Genomic DNA, 17,608 nt, shown 5'->3' with positions numbered 1-17,608 from the left:
TCTTTCTTTCTTTCTTTCTTTCTTTCTTTCTTTCTTTCTTTCTTTCTCTTTCTTTCTTTTTCTTTCTTTCTCTCTCTCTCCTTCCTTCCTTCCTTCCTTCCTTCCTTCCTTCCTTCCTTCCTTCCTTCCTTCCTTCCTTCCTTCCTTCCTTCTCGTTCTCTTTTAAAAGTTTAATCCAAGGATAATACATGTACATAGATTATAGGTGTATAGACCAGTGACTTTTCACAAACTGAATACATCCACGTGTGGCATCCAGATTAAGAATCAGACCACGATTGCAGCCCAGAAGTTTGCAGTCATAACTATGCTGATTCCTAATAACATAGACTAGTTTGGGCATGGTAGGTCTTCTTTTGCACCTGGCTTAGGCCTTACATTATGCTTGTGAGCAAGAACCAATGTTTTTCTTATTATTATGAAATTTATTGTCAAATTGGTTTCCATACAACACCCAGTGCTCATCCCCAACAGGTGCCCCCCTAAATACCAATTTTTTAATTAAAATTTTTGTAATGTTTATTTGAAAGAGAGAGAGAGAGAGAGAGAGAGAGAGAGAGAGAGAGAACGAGTTGGGGAGGGGCAGAGAGAGAGGGAGACACAGAATGTCAGCACGGAGCCCGACACGGCTTGAACTCACAGACTATGAGATCATGACCTGAGCAGAATTCAGATGCTTAACTGACAACCATCCAGGTATCCCAAGAACCAATTTTTAAAAAGGAATCATAGGGGCACCTGGGTGGCTCAGTTGGTTAGGCGACCGACTTTGGCTCAGGTTATGATCTCATGGTTTGTGAGTTCGAGCCCCACATCAGGCTCTGTGCTGACAGCTCGGAGCCTGGAGCCTGCTTCAGATTATGTGTCTCCCCGTCTCTCTGCCCCTCCCCTGCTCATATTCTCTGTCTCTCAATGATAAATAAATGTTAAAAAAATTAAAAAAAAAAAGAAAAAAGGGATCATAGAATTTTGCCCCTCGAAGCCCTGAAACAGCTCTTACAGGTACACTCCCTGTCAAACTCAGAATAAAACACCAACTCCTAACCATAAGTCCAAGGCCTCGCATGATTTGTCCTACATTTCTCTCTGACCTCATCTCCCACGGCTGTCTTCATCACTTGTTTCATTCTGGGCATAGGGACTCTTTGATGTTCTTATGCACGTGGCCTTGTTCTGACCTCAGGGCCTTTGCACTAATGTCTCCTCTGCCTTCAGTGCTCTTTCTTCAGATGTCACTTAGTTGCCCATTGTTTCACTCAGGTCTCCAGTCAAATGTCACCTCCTCTGAGAATGAGAGGCCTTCTGTGACCAGCCTTTCTAAAGAGGTTAACCCCATCGCCATTCCACTTTTATTTCCACCCGAACACTTTTTATACCTAACATGTTGTATACTTGGTTATTATGTCTTCCATATCTGGAAGATAGCTCCCAAGAAGGACTTTGTCTTGTTCATGCTGGTAACCCCAGCATCTAGAATAGTGCCTGGCCTGGAGTAAACTCTTTTTTGGTCTTGAATGAATACCCTAAAAGAAATGATTCCCTCTTTTCTAAGCCCCAGAATCCCCATCTGGATAATGGGGATTGTAATTCTAATCTGTGAGAATTAGATGAGACAGTGTGTGGGCAAGGATTTCATTTCTCCATTCTCAACTACAGATGCCACCGCAGAAGTGGGCGGTGCCCTCCATGAGACATGACACTTGTTTGAGGCTGACCCCTGAATTCTTCTTCAGTCCTGGAGGTTTCCGTGGCCTGGATGCTCATGTCCAACAACGGGCACAAAAGAAGATGTATGAACACCGGAGGAGCCTCCAGGAATCATGGACCCGATACCTGGTCTCTTGGCAGCACCCGTGTCAGGACCCACCTTGGGATTTCCACACTCCTTCTGATCCCATCTTTTGCACCACCTCTTTTTCAAGCACCTGTATGCTCCCTCAGAACAGTGCTCGGGAAGCACGGCTGGTACCCTGGTGTCTCAGTGAAGAGCAGTCTCACCTGATTTGCAGGCCACCATCCCCTTCCCTGGACATGTACCAAAGGATGGAGCAGCTGTTTGTCCACTCCCAGGAAGAACTGGTGCCACTGGAGCTTGTTGTTAGCATGAGGTCCCACCTCACACCCATGACGTTAGCCACCTCTCTCTCAAACCTCCTTTCGTCTCAGAGGGTGCATTTCTGCTCCGGAGAGTTCCTTCCGGGTCCTTCCAACCAAGTGGGAGTGTCCCCCTGGAAGTCCTGGGGCTGCCCACAAGAGGCCTGGGCACTAGGGACAGAAAACCAGGTGCTAGGCAGAGAGGATAGTAGAGAGACCCAGGCTGTAGGGTGGGGGAACTGGACAGAGAGCAGTAGGGAGGATGCTCGGGAGATCCAGGCAACTGGAAGGCAGCTCCCAGTGAACTCTGAGATGGAGGATGATGCAGAGACCAAGGTCCTGGAGTGGAGAAGCCAGAGACTAGTAATAAGTAAGACTGATGGAGATATCCTGACACCAGGGCCAAAGAGCCAGGACCAGATGGGAATTGAGAATAGAGCTAAAATTCAGGAACTAGAGAATAGAAACAAGAGGGAGGCTGAGGGTGAGAATCCTCCTGAAACCCAAGCACATACGGCAGAGAACCAGGAACATTTAAGATGTAAAGCTGATGCAGAGACTCAAACACCAAAGTGGGGGAACCAGGATAAGAATAGAAATGAGGATGCTGTACAGACCCAGGCATTTGAGAAAAACAAGAAAGAGGCCAGAGGAGAGGATGAAGGAGGGACCCACACCCAAGGATTGGGGAAGCAGGGCCAGACTAGAAGTGAGAATGGTAAGGAGGCCCAGGTTTCAGGGTGGGGAAAGCAAGACAAGATTAAAGATGACACTGGTATAGAAATTCAGGCACAAGAGAGGAGAAACAAGGCCCAGATTGGAGGTGAGAATACTGTGCGAACCCAGGTATCTGGGAGGGAGAACCTGGGAGAAGTAAAAAGAGAGGAGGGTGTGGAGACCCAGGCCCTGGGGTGGAGAAAACAGGAATGCATTGGAAGTGAGAATGTTACAGAGATCCAGACCCTAGGGCGGGAGAAGCAGGATCAAGGTGGAAGTGAGAAAGCTGGGAAGAACCAAGCATGTAGGGGAGAGATTTGGAAACAACTAAAACATGAACTTCTAGTGGGGTGGAGAAACCAAGGCCTGAGAAGGGGGAAGGATGCTGGGGAAACCCAGGTATCTAGAAGGAAGAACCTTAGGGAGATAAAAGTGGAGGATTGGGTCGTGATCCCGGCACCATGGTGGGGAGACCAGAGACAAGCAGTAAGTGAAATTGACAGAGAATGTGAGATGCCATGTTGGGGGGATCAGGACCAGAGTGGAAGTGAAATTGACAGAGAATTTGCCACACCCTGTTGGGGGAATCAGGATCAGATTAGAGGTGAACACAGAGCAGAAACTCAGGCAACAGAGAAGAGAGAGCAGAGAAAAGATGGAGATGAGGACAGTAGAAATACCCTGGCTCCTGAGGCAGAGAACCAGGGACAAGTAAGACATGAAACTCATGTAGACACCCATCCACCAGAGAGGAGGAACCAGGAGAAGTTTGGAGATGAGAATAATATAGGTGTTCATGCACTAGGGATGAGAAATCTGAGAAGGGTTAAAGATGAAGATAGCAAAGAGGCCCTGGAACTTGGGGAAGAAAACCAAGGTCAGTTAAGCAGTAAAATTAATGGCAAGATTCATACACCCAAGCGGAAGAATCAGGAATACATTAGAGGCAAGGATAGTGCCAACACAGAGGCATCTGAGGCTGAAGACAGGGGAGAATTAACTAGTAAAATTAATGGAGAAACCCATTCAGTAGAATGGAAGAAAGAGGAGCAGGTTGGAGAGGAGAATGGTGCAGAGATTCAAGCTCCAGAGAAGACAAGTCAGACAGAAGCTGGAGGTGAGGATGATACGGAGACCTGGGAAGCTGGAGAAGAAAACCAGAGCCAGTTAAAAGGTGTTATTGATAGAGAGACCCATTTATCAGAGTGGAAGAACCAGCAGCAGACAGGAGGTGAGAATGGAACCGAACTTCAGGCTCCAGAGAAGAGAAACCAGAGAGAAGCTGAAAGTGAAGATGTTGTAGAGACCCAGAGGCCTAAGAGAGAGAACCAGGGACAGTTAGATAATGAAACTGGAGAGAGCCACTCTGCAGGGAGGAGCAATTGGGAGCGGACTAGAGGAAAGAAGGAGGAAAATCAGACATTGGGGAAGAGAAGCCAGAGACAGGCCGGAAGTGAGGATGGTGGAAAGCCCCAGGGACTTAGGGGAGGGTCCCAGGGACTGATAAATAGCAAAGTTAATGAAAAGAGCTGTTCATCAGAGTGGAAGAACCAGGAGCAGAGGGGACGTGAGCATGGTGCAGACACTCACACACAACAGAAGACAAACCTGAGAGAGACCGCAGGTGATGATGGTACAGACACCCAGGCTCCTGGGGGAGATTGCCAGGGACTGTTAAGAAGCGAAATTGATGGAGAGATCCAGATACAAGGGCAAGGGAACCAGAACAAGGCTGGAGATGAGGCTGCTGAAATCCAGGCTGTGGGGAGCCTGAGAAAGTGCAGAGCTGAGGAGGCCGGAGGTCCTCACGTTCCAAGAGGAGGAGACAAGGAGCAGGTCAGAGGAAAGGATGCTGCTGAAGGCAGTCTCCCAGCTGACTCTTCTGGGGGCGGGGGGCCCCCAGCCCTCACAGGCTGTGGATACAGGGCCATGGAACAGGAACAAGCAGTGGCCTCTGCCCCCTGTCAACACTTCCTGTTTGCCAGTGGGGAGGGAGAGCATTTGGTCAGCCAGAGCACGGCCTCTGCCAAGAAACACAGAGAGGAGGTCAGTCTAGCCTCCCAGCAGCCCCCACCTGAAGCCCAGAGAAGCCAACAAAGGGATAAAAAGGAGGATCCAGGAAAGGCTCCTGGCCTGACTCGGCAGCTCCAGACTTTACAGTTTCTGGTTGCTTCCCTCGGCCTTCCCTCAGTCTGCCCCTCCACCTCATGTGGCCAAGCCCCCCAAGCTGCCACAGCTCTGGTGGGTGCTCCCGTTGTCCTCACTGTCATGCCCAAGTGGCCAGTCCTCAAAAAGAGCCAAAAACTCCTCCTGGAGTCCCTCATGCGACGGAAGATTGCACACCTGAAATGGGGCCTCCCCCAGCGGATCCTGGAGTCCCATTTGCTCTTTAACTTGTTAGGACCTTGCCCACTGCCCCTTGCTGGGGTGAGGCTCCCTGGATTATACACAGCCTGTGAGTTCCAACAACGGCAGGAAAGGCATTGTGAGGCCAAGGGCTTCAGGCCAGACCTTAAGTCAACTGAGAGGTCCCAGAGGGTTCAACCCCCAGAAAGACAAAGCTCAAAACTTCCTACACGGGCCAGAGCTCTGGAGAAATGTGGGCCACACCGGTGCAAGCCCATGGGCATTTCCATCCATTCCAAAAAGCCTGGGAGAGTCAGGCCTCCAGGAGGCGACAGAGAACCACAGGCTGTCCAAGAAGAGGCTCCTCCTAGAGCCAAGCCCACTGCTCACAGGAACCCCAGGCCTGCAGCACAGTCTAGGAGCTGGTGTGGCCAAGAGCCTTCCAGAGAGGCTTACTGTCCCAGTGAGAACAACAGGGACAGGAAAACAGTCAGGCCAGGAGTCTCCCAGATGGCAGAGAGGGCTCCCTGCATAATGAAGACCTCATACTTCAGGGCAGGCCACGACCACTGGAGAAAGGAGTGCACATCCCGGGAGGTTCCTAAGTCCCCCGGACTTAAATGTCAGCTGCCTCCACATGGGAGGAGAGGGAGGCTGGAGTCTGCAGAGAGTGGAGGGGCTGGGCAGCAGCCTTCCTCCTGTTCCACAAACACCTCCAGCTTCAAAGATAGTCTTCACTCTACTGCAGCAAGGTGGAGCATGACCCTTTTAAACAAGGTATCCTGGTCTCCACACCTGGCCAAGCCTCAGCACTCAGTCCCCAACCTGAGCCTGAGGGGTCCTGATCCTACCCTGCTTCCCAAAGTGGGTGACCGACATGTGAGGGAGCACAGCCCTGGAGTCCATACTTCTCTGGAGAGGGACCTTCAGCCACCAGGTCACTGCTATGCTGGGGCTGCTCTTCCCAAGGCAGAGTGCTTCCAGGGTCAAGGGGAACCTGAGAACCTAAATGGAGCCCCACATAATCCATCAGTCCCCCAAAAGTTTGGTTTTATGAAGCATTTGAGATGTTTTCTGCTCCAGCATGGCTTTAGAAAGTAGGCCGGAGGCCCAGAGTTCTCAGAACACAGAAGAGAAGGCATGAGAGTGGTCTGCCCACCCTCAAAGTCTCTAATAAAATTGGTTATTTGGGCCTGTGGGGTTCTGACATTTTTGGCATATGTTGTCTGAGTGTCCCCTTTTGGAGGTTGGGATACTTTGTGGGTGGGGTAGAAGCCACTTCTACTCTATGGTACTCAAGATTTGAGGACTGTGGGTCAACCCAATGTCATCTCCTAAACACATTCCTCTTTTCAGTTCCTCGCAATAGGGTTTACTGAGGTTTCTGTTGTGACTCTGTCCTGCCCTAGTCTAAGTTAATTCTGATCCAGGAAGGATGCTCAAACTGAGCCTCAACTGTTTGTGGGGTGGGGTGGTGCTCTGCACCGGATGTTGCATCCACACGACTCCTGAAACAGAATGCTACGGGCACCAGTAACAGTCACAACAAAGTTTATTGCAATGAGAGGCAAGGCAAACTGATTGATCTGGACCGACACTCTTGACCAGAGTGGGTCTCGAACAGCCAGGGTACAGAGTTTTTATAGCCTACCACATCGTCATATTATCACCTGGGAACAGAACAAAGGAATAGTTCCCAGGTGGAAACAGTTCAAACAGGCCCTAGCCCCAATCCAATCAAGCGCTAATCCATCCCTTGATTGATAGGATAAGGCTACAGGTTAGCCCTACCCTTACACCGGACACTATTATTCAAGTCCTTTAGGTTACAAGGAAGGGAGCTGATCACTGGGCATCTGCCCCGCAGGGACTCTGCTGCCCATGAACACACTTCATGGAAAAAACATCCCCAGCTCTTCACTTCTCAAGCACTGCCAACCATAATTACCTGTTGCTTTGCCTGGCCTATCCATGGGACATCTTGGAGCCAATTATTTGTTTAAATTTTACTTGAGAGAGAGAGAGAGAGAGAGAGAGAGAGAGAGAGAGAGAGAGAGAGGATTCCCAAGCAGGCTCCACACTCAGTGCAGAGCCCAACGTGGGCTCACTTAGTCTTTGAGGAGCTGAATCTTGACACCAATCACGTGGGTGAGCGTGGATGCAGATCTTTCAGCCCTAGTGAGTCTTGAGAAAACCACAACCTCACGAGAGACTTTCAGCCAGGGTAATTTAGCTAAGCTGTGCCTGGATTCCTGATGCACAGAGACTATGAGATAATGTTTCTTTGGGGCATATTCATTTTCTGTGGCTACCATAACAAATGACCACAAGCCTGATGGCTTAAAACAACTTCAGGAGGCCCGAAGTCTGAAATCAAGATGTCAGAAGGCCCTCGGGCTCTAGAGGGCAATCAGTTCCTTGTTCTTTCCAGCCTCTGGTGGTTGCAGGTGTTTGTTGGCTTGTGGCACCGTTGGCACCGTCACTCCAATCGCTGCCTCTTCACTCTGTGTGTCTCTTCTCAAGACAATTAATTATTGGATTTAGGGCCCACTGTAAACTCCTGGATGATCTCCTCTCAAGATCCTTATCTTCATCACAGCTGCAAAGATCCTCTTCTAAAAAAAACGTAACATTTACAAATTCTGGGGATTAGGATGTTTTATAAATCTGCTCTGGCTGCTATAACAAAATATTACAGACTGGAAGGCTTGAACAACAGAAATTTATTTTCTCACAGTTCTGGAGGCCAAAAGTCCAAGACCGAGGTTCTGGCTGATTTAGTTTCTGGTAAGAGTTTTCTTCCTGGCTTGTAGATAGTTGCCTTCTCACTATGGCTTTACATGGCCTCTCCTTGGTGCATGTAGATAGAAAGAGAGGTGAGAGATCTTTCTCTCTCCCTCTTTCTTTTATTTGTAAGATTTTTTTTATTTTTAACTAATCTCTACACCCAATGTGGGGCTTGAACTCACAACCCCGAGATCAAGAGTCTCATGCTCTACTGACTGAGCCAGCCAGACTCCCCTCTCCCTCTTCTTGTAAGGTCACCAATCCTATGGGATTAGAACCCTCCCCCCCCCCCCCGCCCCCAACCCATGACCTCTTTTAACCTTAATTACCTCTTAAAGGCCCTATCTCCAAATAGTCACATTAGGAGTTAGAGCTTCAACGTTTGAATTGGGGGGACACAATTCAGTCCATAGCAGACATGGAGATATATTTTTGAAGGTCACCGTTTCAAACCATCACACGGGGTAAGTTGTTATGCAGCAATAGATAACTAATACGTATATACTCCGTTGTAATAATTTGCTCATCCGTCTCCCTGACTGAACTTGAGGACAAGAAGGTCTTTGCTCACTTTTGAATCCTCTAGGTTCTAGCATGGATTCTGGCTCAAAACTTTGCCCAAAACAATACATTATTTTGTCAACATTTAAAAAATATACAGGATTATATTTAATGACATGGACGATGAGTAACATTTTTCTCTGGGAGAAGCAGTTTACAAACTTTTGCATGTTACTGTTGTAAATATGTATAGACTAAAAGAAAATATACCAGGGGCGCCTGGGTGGCTCGGTCGGTTAAGCGTCCGACTTCTGCTCAGGTCATGATCTCACGGTCTGTGGGTTCGAGCCCCGCGTCGGGCTCTGTGCTGACAGCTCAGAGCCTGGAGCCTGTTTCCGATTCTGTGTCTCCCTCTCTCTGTGACCCTCCCCCTTCATGCTCTGTCTCTCTCTGTCTCAAAAATAAATAAACGTTAAAAAAAAAATTAAAAAAAAGAAAATATACCAAAGTATTATCTTTCCTTTGTCTTCACTGAATGTGTATTACTGCTATAATTTTAGATGTGTCGAATAAGTGGTTTTTGCTTATTTATTTTACCTACTCGTATATATAATTCTGCATCTTTTGTACACAGTATTTTAATGAGAACTTTTCCATGTTAACACATACTTTTCTCAAACATTACTTCACAATACTACATCGAATAATAAGCCACTATTTTCTAAACTATTTTGACATGGAAGTAATTTTTTGTACTCAGTCACACTTCTTCCGAATGTAGAGAACACCTCCTGAAGTTACCTCCTTCACCATTAGCCAGTTGCTGGACACTCTGGTGCTAAATAAATCCTTGTAGATTGATAGATTATTATTGTTAGTAAATATAATGATAAACAATTTCTTCTGCAGGATTTTTTGCACGCTCACAAAGTCTCAAGTGCTGTGCAGATGTCTGTGGGAGGATATATTTTTAAAAAATGTTTATTTTTGAGAGAGAGAGAGACAGAGCATGAGCAGGGGAGGAGCAGAGAGAGAGAGAGAGAGAGAGAGAGAGAGAGAGAGAGAGAGGAAGACACAGAATCTGAAGCAGGCTCCAGGCTCCGAGCTGTCAGCACAGAGCCAGATGCAGGGCTGGAACCCACGAACCACGAGATCACGACCTGAGACCAAGTCAGATGCTTAACCGACTGAGCCACCCAGGCGCTCCTGTGAGAGGATAGCTTAGAGGAACCATCTTAGGCTCTTCGAGAGGAAAGGGTCACATACATTTAAAATAATACTAACAGCTTTTAGACCCCTGAGATCATTTAATTTTTTAAAAAATAGATTTTATTTTTAAGTAATCTCTACACCCAAGGTGGGCCTCGAACTCACAACCCTTATATCAAGAGTCGCATGCTCCACCGACTGAGCCAGTCAAGGGCCCCTATTTAAATTTTTTTTAAGTTCATTTATTTTTGAGAGAAAGCAAGAGAGAGCGAGCGAGCACGAGCAGGGGTGGGGCAGAGAAGGAGGGAGCCACAGGATCCCAAGCAGGCTCCAGGCTCTGAGCTGTCAGCACAGAGACCGAAGCAGGGCTCGAACTCACCAGCCCCGAGATCATGACCTGAACCAAAGTCTATTATTTAACCGAGTGCGCCACCCCCAGGCGTTTCCCCCTCTCTCCTATTTCATTTTTTACTAGTAGGAAGAGATGATTTCCTTTCCTTCCTCAAAGCTAATGACAGCTTCTTTATAAATGCTTTTCAATCCACAGAGTGGTCAAGACGAATTCCTACGGGCTCAAAGAGCAAGTCGCTTTGGTCTCTGTCAGATACCGACCGTCCTCGTGTCCCCCACATGCCCTCAGCGCCCGTCCCTCGACGGAGATCGCGCCTTGGCGTCGCCCTGGGCTTGCGCAGCTGCGTTAGCCCCCACTTCGCCCTCTGGCGTCCGGGGGCGGGGTCTCTTTCAAGTGCGCTTGCGCACAAGCTGCGCGGGACCCCGTGCTGCTGCGGTGAAGTCCAAGCCGAGAGATGGCTGTGAGGGAGGCGGCGGCGGGCCCGCGGGGGCCCGGGAGGGACGAGGAGACGGCGCTGCTCTACGAGAGGGCCCATTCCCGGCATGACCCGTGCTGGCTGCTGCCCGTGCCCCCGCGGCTCTGTCTGGCGTGTGTGCTGGAGCTGCTGCCGGAGCCCTGCGTATCGGTGCGAAGTGGGCCCCCGGCATTTCCCTCACCAAGCTGGGCCGCCCCTCGCCAGGCCAACTCCCTTGAACCTGACGCACCTTCCCTGGAACTAAACCGGGCCCACCCTCTTCGTTAAACCTACCCCCTAACCAGGCCTGCGCCCTCGCCAGGCCAGGACGGCCTTCTTTGCTATACTACCTCAGCCTCAGTTTACCCCGCCGGCTGCCCTGCTCCGAGCAGACTATCCCCTTTCCAAACCAGCCCCTGCGCGTGGCCATGCGCCTCAGCTGGGCCTATCCCTGTCCCCACTGAGCCCCCCTCCCCTCCAGGACTCGCTGGCACGCAGGTCCACCTCCCCTTCCCGTCTCAGCAGCTGCCCTGCCGCTTGTTGCTCCCGCCATTCCTCCAGGATCTTAGCCTTGGCTCGGCCCACGGGCTAGGTACACCCGTAGTAGGGGCCCCTCATTCCCTTCGGATTTCTTAGGGCGTCAGTGTGGAGGAGGGGGCTGCCTAGGTCTCTGTGATGGCAGCGAGACGGGAAGAAGTTACAGCCAGGCAGGGTGGGGTGAAGGGGAACCTTTCTAATAGCAGAGCTGGCTGAAAAATGGGCTGCCAGTTCCCTCGATGCCTACGCACCTTTGTAGTGAGTTTTTGGTCCATGGAGCCATCCAAGAAAAGTTTGGGAGATCACTTTTATCTCACATTCATGGGAGGGGAATTCATGCCTTGGGAGGAGGGGCTGGATCAATGGTTCTCAAAATTTTAAATCTCAGAATGCCTTTATACTTTAAAAAACTGTTGAGGACCCCAAAAAGCTTTTATATGGGTTATATCCACTGATATTTACTGTGTTAGACAAAGAAACCAATTCTTAAATATTAATTAAAAAATGGTAGTAAATCATTATGCTTTAGCATAATTGGTTTTATTGCTGTAAAATATACATGATATAAAGCCTACCATTTTAAGCATGCAGTTCTGTGGCATAAGTAATTTAAATAAAAATGATATTTTCTAAAAGAAAAAAAGATAATGAAAGGAATAGCTTTGTTTTACATTTTTATTTACATCTATTAAACAAGTCTCTTTAATGTCTAGCTTAATAGAAGTCAGCTGGATTCTCAAGCATTTTAGCATTTAATCGGTTGTATATTACCTGTCATGTAATCTTTGAAAAACTCCACTGTATACTTGTGAGAGAGTAAGAGTGACAGAGACAAATTGCATTTTAGTATCAAAATAATTTTGATCTTTGAACCCTTTCAAAGTTTTGGGTACCCTCAGGGGTTCCCAGGCTACACTCTGAGAACCTCTGGGCTAGCTGATAACATTTGAGCTATCATTGAGGCCAGAAGTTCTGAGGCTGCCATTCTTGGACAGTGAGTCAGAGATACAGAGATAAATACGACAGTAGGGGAGAAAATGAGAATGCTAAAAACTGGGAATTTAGTAGACAGACATATTTGTGGTCAAGTGCTGTTGGGATAAGGAGGGAAATTGGGAAAAGGTTTTGAGAAGAGGATGCATTTGAATTAAGCTTGAGAAGATGGGTGAGCTTTGGACCAGAGGAGAAGTTGGGGGGAGGGTGCTTATACCAGCAGGGCTTATCCCATTAGCAAGGATGAGTTTGGGGAGGTAATCAGAGTGTTTGAAAGGAAATTGAGGGAGGTGAGATTGAAAAGCCAGGTTAAGATAAGTTCCAAGAGTTTGAATCCAGGCTGAAGAGCTTGGATTTAATCCGACAGGTGAAAGAAAGTCATTGAGATTTTTTGAGTAACTCATTTAGATTACTAGCTTAATGTATTATGTAGGAGGAATTGAAGGAAAACATGAGATTTGCAATAACAGGTTAGAGACAATAAGAGATGCAACTTCACTTTTTTCTTTTCTTTTTTTTTTTTCAACGTTTATTTATTTTTGGGACAGAGAGAGACAGAGCATGAACGGGGGAGGGGCAGAGAGAGAGGGAGACACAGAATCGGAAACAGGCTCCAGGCTCTGAGCCATCAGCCCAGAACCTGACGCGGGGCTCGAACTCCCGGACCGCGAGATCGTGACCTGGCTGAAGTCGGACGCTTAACCGACTGCGCCACCCAGGCGCCCCACAACTTCACTTTTTATTGAATGCACTTTTTTTTTAGCTTCATCTCTCATCAATTGAAAAAGTGTAATATAGTCAGTCGTACCCAAGTTCCTGCTCTATCCTCGGTGTATGCTCTCCTTTTTAACCTAACTTTTTCTACTGTCTTGAGCACTTTGCACAGCTACTACCCAGTTCCCTGTACAGGGAGATGAATTGAGTGTGAAGATTTATGTCCGAGTTGAATGGAAGGATGCATTTCTCTACCAGCCTCTTTGAGGCTCATGAAGGGTCTCCAGCATCACTCTCCTGAACTGTTAAGTAGAAAGGACGCTGACCTTAGACAAGACCTGTTTGGAGATAGATTTGAGTCCTTGGGAATGTCTTCGGGCCTCAATTTTCTCATCTGTAAAATGGTGACAATAATTTTTACTTGCTTCACTAAGTTGTTAGACAAAAGAGTGATTTGTGAACACTAAAGTGCTCTGTAAATATAGGGTAGTAGGAACCTTAGCTAATGTATAATCCTCTGTATAAACACATAGATTCCTGTGTGTAAATGTTACTACTTTCAGGGATTATGACCTTACCATAGTTTAGATGATGAACCTTCCAGTATCATCTTGTAATTGTATTTAGAAATTATAGTTGTTTGGGTTCAGAATGGCTGAGACTTGGTTGCTATTGAATATTTTCTTCATCTGCCCCAAGTTGGTGCGCAAGAAGCATGTGCTCTCCTGTTTCCGAGATGCTCTCTTGAGACATGCCTCCCTGGTCATACAGCTTGTGGCTCAGGATCAGAGAGTCTGTATCCACTTCATAAGCATGCTTTTCGGTGAGATTAAAAGGGAAATTTGGTATGCATTTTGCATGTATAGCATGTATATTTACTTTGGGGTCTTGGAGAAATGGTCTTGGAAAGATAATTTAGACTTTTTACGATGTAACAGTTTAACTTATTAGCAAATTGTTTTGTCGTAATGATGAAGAAATGGTCCCTTTTCTAAAACACATGATGCATCGTATGGTAACTAGCTTTACTACAGCCAAAAGTTTAGTAAAAGTGTGAATATGAATATGGGAAATGTATGATCTTTCAGAGTCCACTCTGGTCTTTGAAGAGGATCAGAGCCAGACTAGAGTCTGTTGACCTGGGTGTGACCCTGATTGAAATACTTTCCCTCTTCTGTGCCTGAGATGAATTAAAAGGTCCCTTCTTTTAATATAGTTATGATGTCCTATGGAAAGAGCCCTTTTCAGGGAGGAGGGGAGCTAACTCATATTGGATATTTTTTCTCTGCTAGTGGCTTTTCAGGCTTTTAACTGCCAAGTCAGTCCTTTAAGGGAGAAAGGATGATTCCCAAGGCTAAGGGAAGTCCTAGCAAAACAACTGGCAGGACAGGAATTTTACCCGAGGTCCGTTACAGACTCCAAAGCACTCAGTTTTTATGCTGTGCCACACTTGGTGTTGAGGATAGCATTTATCTGGGACGTTGCTTAAAGCTACTTTTAGTCTAGAATTTTCAATGTGCCTTTGTGAGTTTCTCTTTTAACTACTAACCATTCCCTTCTCTCCTCCCTCTACTCCAAGGGCTGTTATGTAATGTGGAAGATGGAAGGGTAATAGACCTCTGTATTGAAGGTAAGGTGAAACTATGTGTACCTAGCATTTGAAGCTGGGTATATTAGCTGGGTATATTGCAACTCTGGTTATTTGAGACCTTGATGAAATAAATTTTCATTTTAGAGACAGATCAAGAAAACTCAATTAGCTGTCAGTCATTGATTCTGCGTTTTTTTCTGAGGCACCTCCTCTGTGCCAAGTACTGTATCAGACATTGGGGATACGTAGATGGATAAGACATGGTTCCTGCCCTTTAAGAGTTTACAATTTGGAGGAGGGATTGGATAGTAAATAATGAGAGCTGATAAGTACTGTTACAAAGGCAGCACAAACTGTTTTCATTACTTTCACATTGGTTAGTTGGAAGTTGTCTGCACACAGGTGATTGTTAAGGCTGCAGAAGTGTGTCTGTTTACCTATAAAGCACTGAAGGAGTGGGGCACCTGGCTGGCCCAGAAGAGCATGTGACTCTTGATCTTGGGGTGGTGAGTTTGAGCCCTGTGTTGGGTGTAGAGATTACTAAAATAAATAAACTCAAGGAGAAAGAACACAAGAACACAAGAACACAAGAGCACTGGGATAGGAGGACTCTTGCAGAAAGAGTAAGAATTGTATCAGTGAGGGTGTAGTCAGGCAACAGAAACCACATAAGTTATTTGAACAGGAAAAAACTTTAATATGAAGAATTATTGACTATTTAACTGAAGGCAAAAGAAAACACCGGGTTTTCACAGACGTAGGAATTTCAGAAAGCAGCTTCCACCCTCAGGGCTGAGGAAACAAAATGAGGTTGGAATTATTAAAACATAAGTTTTCTCTAAGGAGAGGATGCTGCTTGGCTGCTGCTGGGTCCATGACCATCCAACCACACGCTTAGCAGCTGTGACAGATCATAAGTTAGCATGATTTGTGTATACCTCTGACCATCTCTCAGTCTAGAATGTGGAAAAACAAATGTACCACTTGAAGTTCTGACCACTGGCAGGAATGGGGAGATTTCCCGTCACCATTATGCCACTCTTGAGTGGGGCTATAATCCTAAGGCTGTCCATTGCTGGTTGGTGCCAGCATAACTTGTAAACCTTCATCAGACCCCAAGAACTTAACTGAGGTGGTAGGCACTAGATAGAGACTGCAGAGCCAGAGAGGGAAGAAGGACTTGCTCCTTCCTCGCTGTTTCCTCTTTGTTGCCTGCCTTCTTCCTGTTTCTGTGACTTTTTCCCAGAATGCTTCTTTACCTTGGAAGTGCCAGAGTCTTCCTGCAGCAGCAGCTGAGTATAGTTTTGTAGCTTTTCCCAGACGTGCAGAGCCAGTCACTTTTTCACTGCTCCTCAAACATACCAGCAGAAGCATCACAAACGATTGTATACAAGGATGAGTTTGGGGTTGAGAGGTAATAGAGGCAATTAAGGCAATTATTGGCACAGGAACTCACCCATAATTCTATTTTCTAGTATATGAAGGAGCAATTGTGAGGCAGGAATAAAGTAGAGATAATATAAAATAATAATTTTCAACCTTAGCTTCACAATAGACTTACATGGGTAACTTAAAAAACATCCAGATTATTAGGCTCTTTCTTTAGAGATTATGATTTAATTGATCTAGAGTGGGAGTTGGGCATTAGTATTTTTTTTTTTAACTTCCTGGGTGATTCTGATGTGCAGCCAGATTGTGAACTACTGATATAAAACAACGAAGAAGCCAGAAATCCTTTGATTTGGATATGTACACTTAGTTTAATTGGGGAGATAGAAAAGACTATACTGGGGCACCTGGGTGGCTCAGTCGGTTAAGTGTCCGACTTCAGCTTAGGTCACGATCTCGCGGTCCGTGAGTTCGAGCCCCGCGTCAGGCTCCGGGCTGATGGCTCAGAGCCTGGAGCCTGCTTCAGATTCTGTGTCTCCCTCTCTCTCTGCCCCTCCCCCGTTCATGCTGTGTCTCTCTCTGTCTCAAAAATAAATACATGTTAAAAAAAAAATTAAAAAAAAAAAAAGAAAAGACTATACTGGTAACGCAAGCAAATGACTTTGAGTAGAAGGGCTATGAAAGGTGAGGTGTGGGCCAGAGGTTGTCTTGTGGTTAGTAACACTACTGTGTCTGCTCAGTCCTTATCCAGCTTACAACTCAGCTGAAGTTAGAGCAGACCGTTCATTGCCTGCTGGATGAGTGCCACAAAGAGGTCAGTAAATAGCTGTGGGTTCTTGAGTACCCCTCAGAATCCTCAGATATCAGAGCTGGGCCCACGCCTTTCTGGATCGGTGGGGAGATTGAAATACAGAGAGGGACAGGGACCTGCCTGAGGTCACTGAGTCAGTGGCAGAGCCAGAGCCAGAGCTAGGGCCTGCCTGGGTCTTCTGATCCTGCCCCAATACTGTTTGTATCTTCCCTCCTTCCCCTTTCCCCTCCCTCTGTGTGGTGAAGTCTCATCTTTCTGACATAATCATCCCATGGCTATTCTCTATATCCCCCTAAGTACAATACAGATTTCCTTGACCAACTTAGCAAGGAAATATATTTACTATGTCTTGGCTTAGTGTTTTTCTTTGGTTTGAATTGTATACAATATTTTATACTGAAGTCATTTGTTTTTGTCAGCATCTAAGGCAAGCACTGAGTGGATATATTTAACCTGCCTTCTTCACAGATAGTCACAGATACCATGCAATAAGCAGCTTTTGCATTGTGTTTAAGATTTAGGAATAATATCAGAATCACTTTTTATTTTCTTTTTTTTTGCAAAAGGAAGACAAATGGGGGCACCTGGGTGGCTCAGTCAGTTAATAAGTTACTTGATTAACTTGATTCAGTTAATCAAGAGACTCTTGGTTTCAGCTCAGGTCATGATCTCAGGTTGAGCCCCCATCAGGCTCTGTGCTGACAGTGTGGAGCCTGCTTGGGAATCTGTCTCCCTCTCTCTCTGCCCCTCTCCTGCTAGTGCTCTCTGTCTCTGTCTCTCTCTCTCTCTCTCTCTAAATAAATAAATAAATAAATAAATAAACATTAGAAAAAAAAGGAAGACAAATGTTCATCTTAACACCAAGAACATTTAATTATGAATTATACTAAATTGTCATATCATTATAATTACTCTGCATATGATTAATATATTAGATTGAATTTATCATCATATATGTCAATACTTATTAAGATGATTCCACTTAACCCTTTTGAGCACTTTCTATATGCTGGGCACTGTGTTAGGTGGTTTATGTGCAGTATCTCACTGAGTCCTCCTAACAACCTTATGAAATTGATACTATTATTATTTCCTACCAGAGGAGTTAAGAGT

The 17,608-nt window shown here is 46.3% G+C and overlaps 2 protein-coding genes across 3 annotated transcripts in view; both read left to right on the top strand.

Annotated features, from left to right (window-relative positions):
- LOC121041000 (uncharacterized) overlaps positions 1 to 3,413 on the top strand; it is a 4,125-nt gene extending 712 nt beyond the window's left edge. Inside the window, exons 2-3 of the mRNA XM_040491823.1 lie at positions 1,657 to 2,917; positions 3,403 to 3,413. Coding sequence (XP_040347757.1) covers positions 1,657 to 2,917; positions 3,403 to 3,413 — 1,272 coding nt within the window. The remainder of the gene's footprint in view (positions 1 to 1,656; positions 2,918 to 3,402) is intronic.
- Positions 3,414 to 10,427: 7,014 nt separating this feature from the next.
- MEI1 (meiotic double-stranded break formation protein 1) overlaps positions 10,428 to 17,608 on the top strand; it is a 79,569-nt gene continuing 72,388 nt past the window's right edge. For both annotated transcript variants that reach the window (XM_040490693.1, XM_040490692.1), the window contains exons 1-4: positions 10,428 to 10,631; positions 13,404 to 13,527; positions 14,284 to 14,334; positions 16,425 to 16,498. In XM_040490693.1, coding sequence (XP_040346627.1) covers positions 10,461 to 10,631; positions 13,404 to 13,527; positions 14,284 to 14,334; positions 16,425 to 16,498 — 420 coding nt within the window. In that variant the 5' untranslated portion in view covers positions 10,428 to 10,460. The remainder of the gene's footprint in view (positions 10,632 to 13,403; positions 13,528 to 14,283; positions 14,335 to 16,424; positions 16,499 to 17,608) is intronic.

The sequence above is a fragment of the Herpailurus yagouaroundi genome, unplaced genomic scaffold (genome assembly GCF_014898765.1).
Source record: "Herpailurus yagouaroundi ecotype Mexico unplaced genomic scaffold, PumYag 182, whole genome shotgun sequence".
NCBI lineage: Eukaryota > Metazoa > Chordata > Mammalia > Carnivora > Felidae > Herpailurus > Herpailurus yagouaroundi.
The sequence above is the reverse complement of the archived record's forward strand: the minus strand, read 5'-3'. Positions and strand labels throughout refer to the sequence as shown.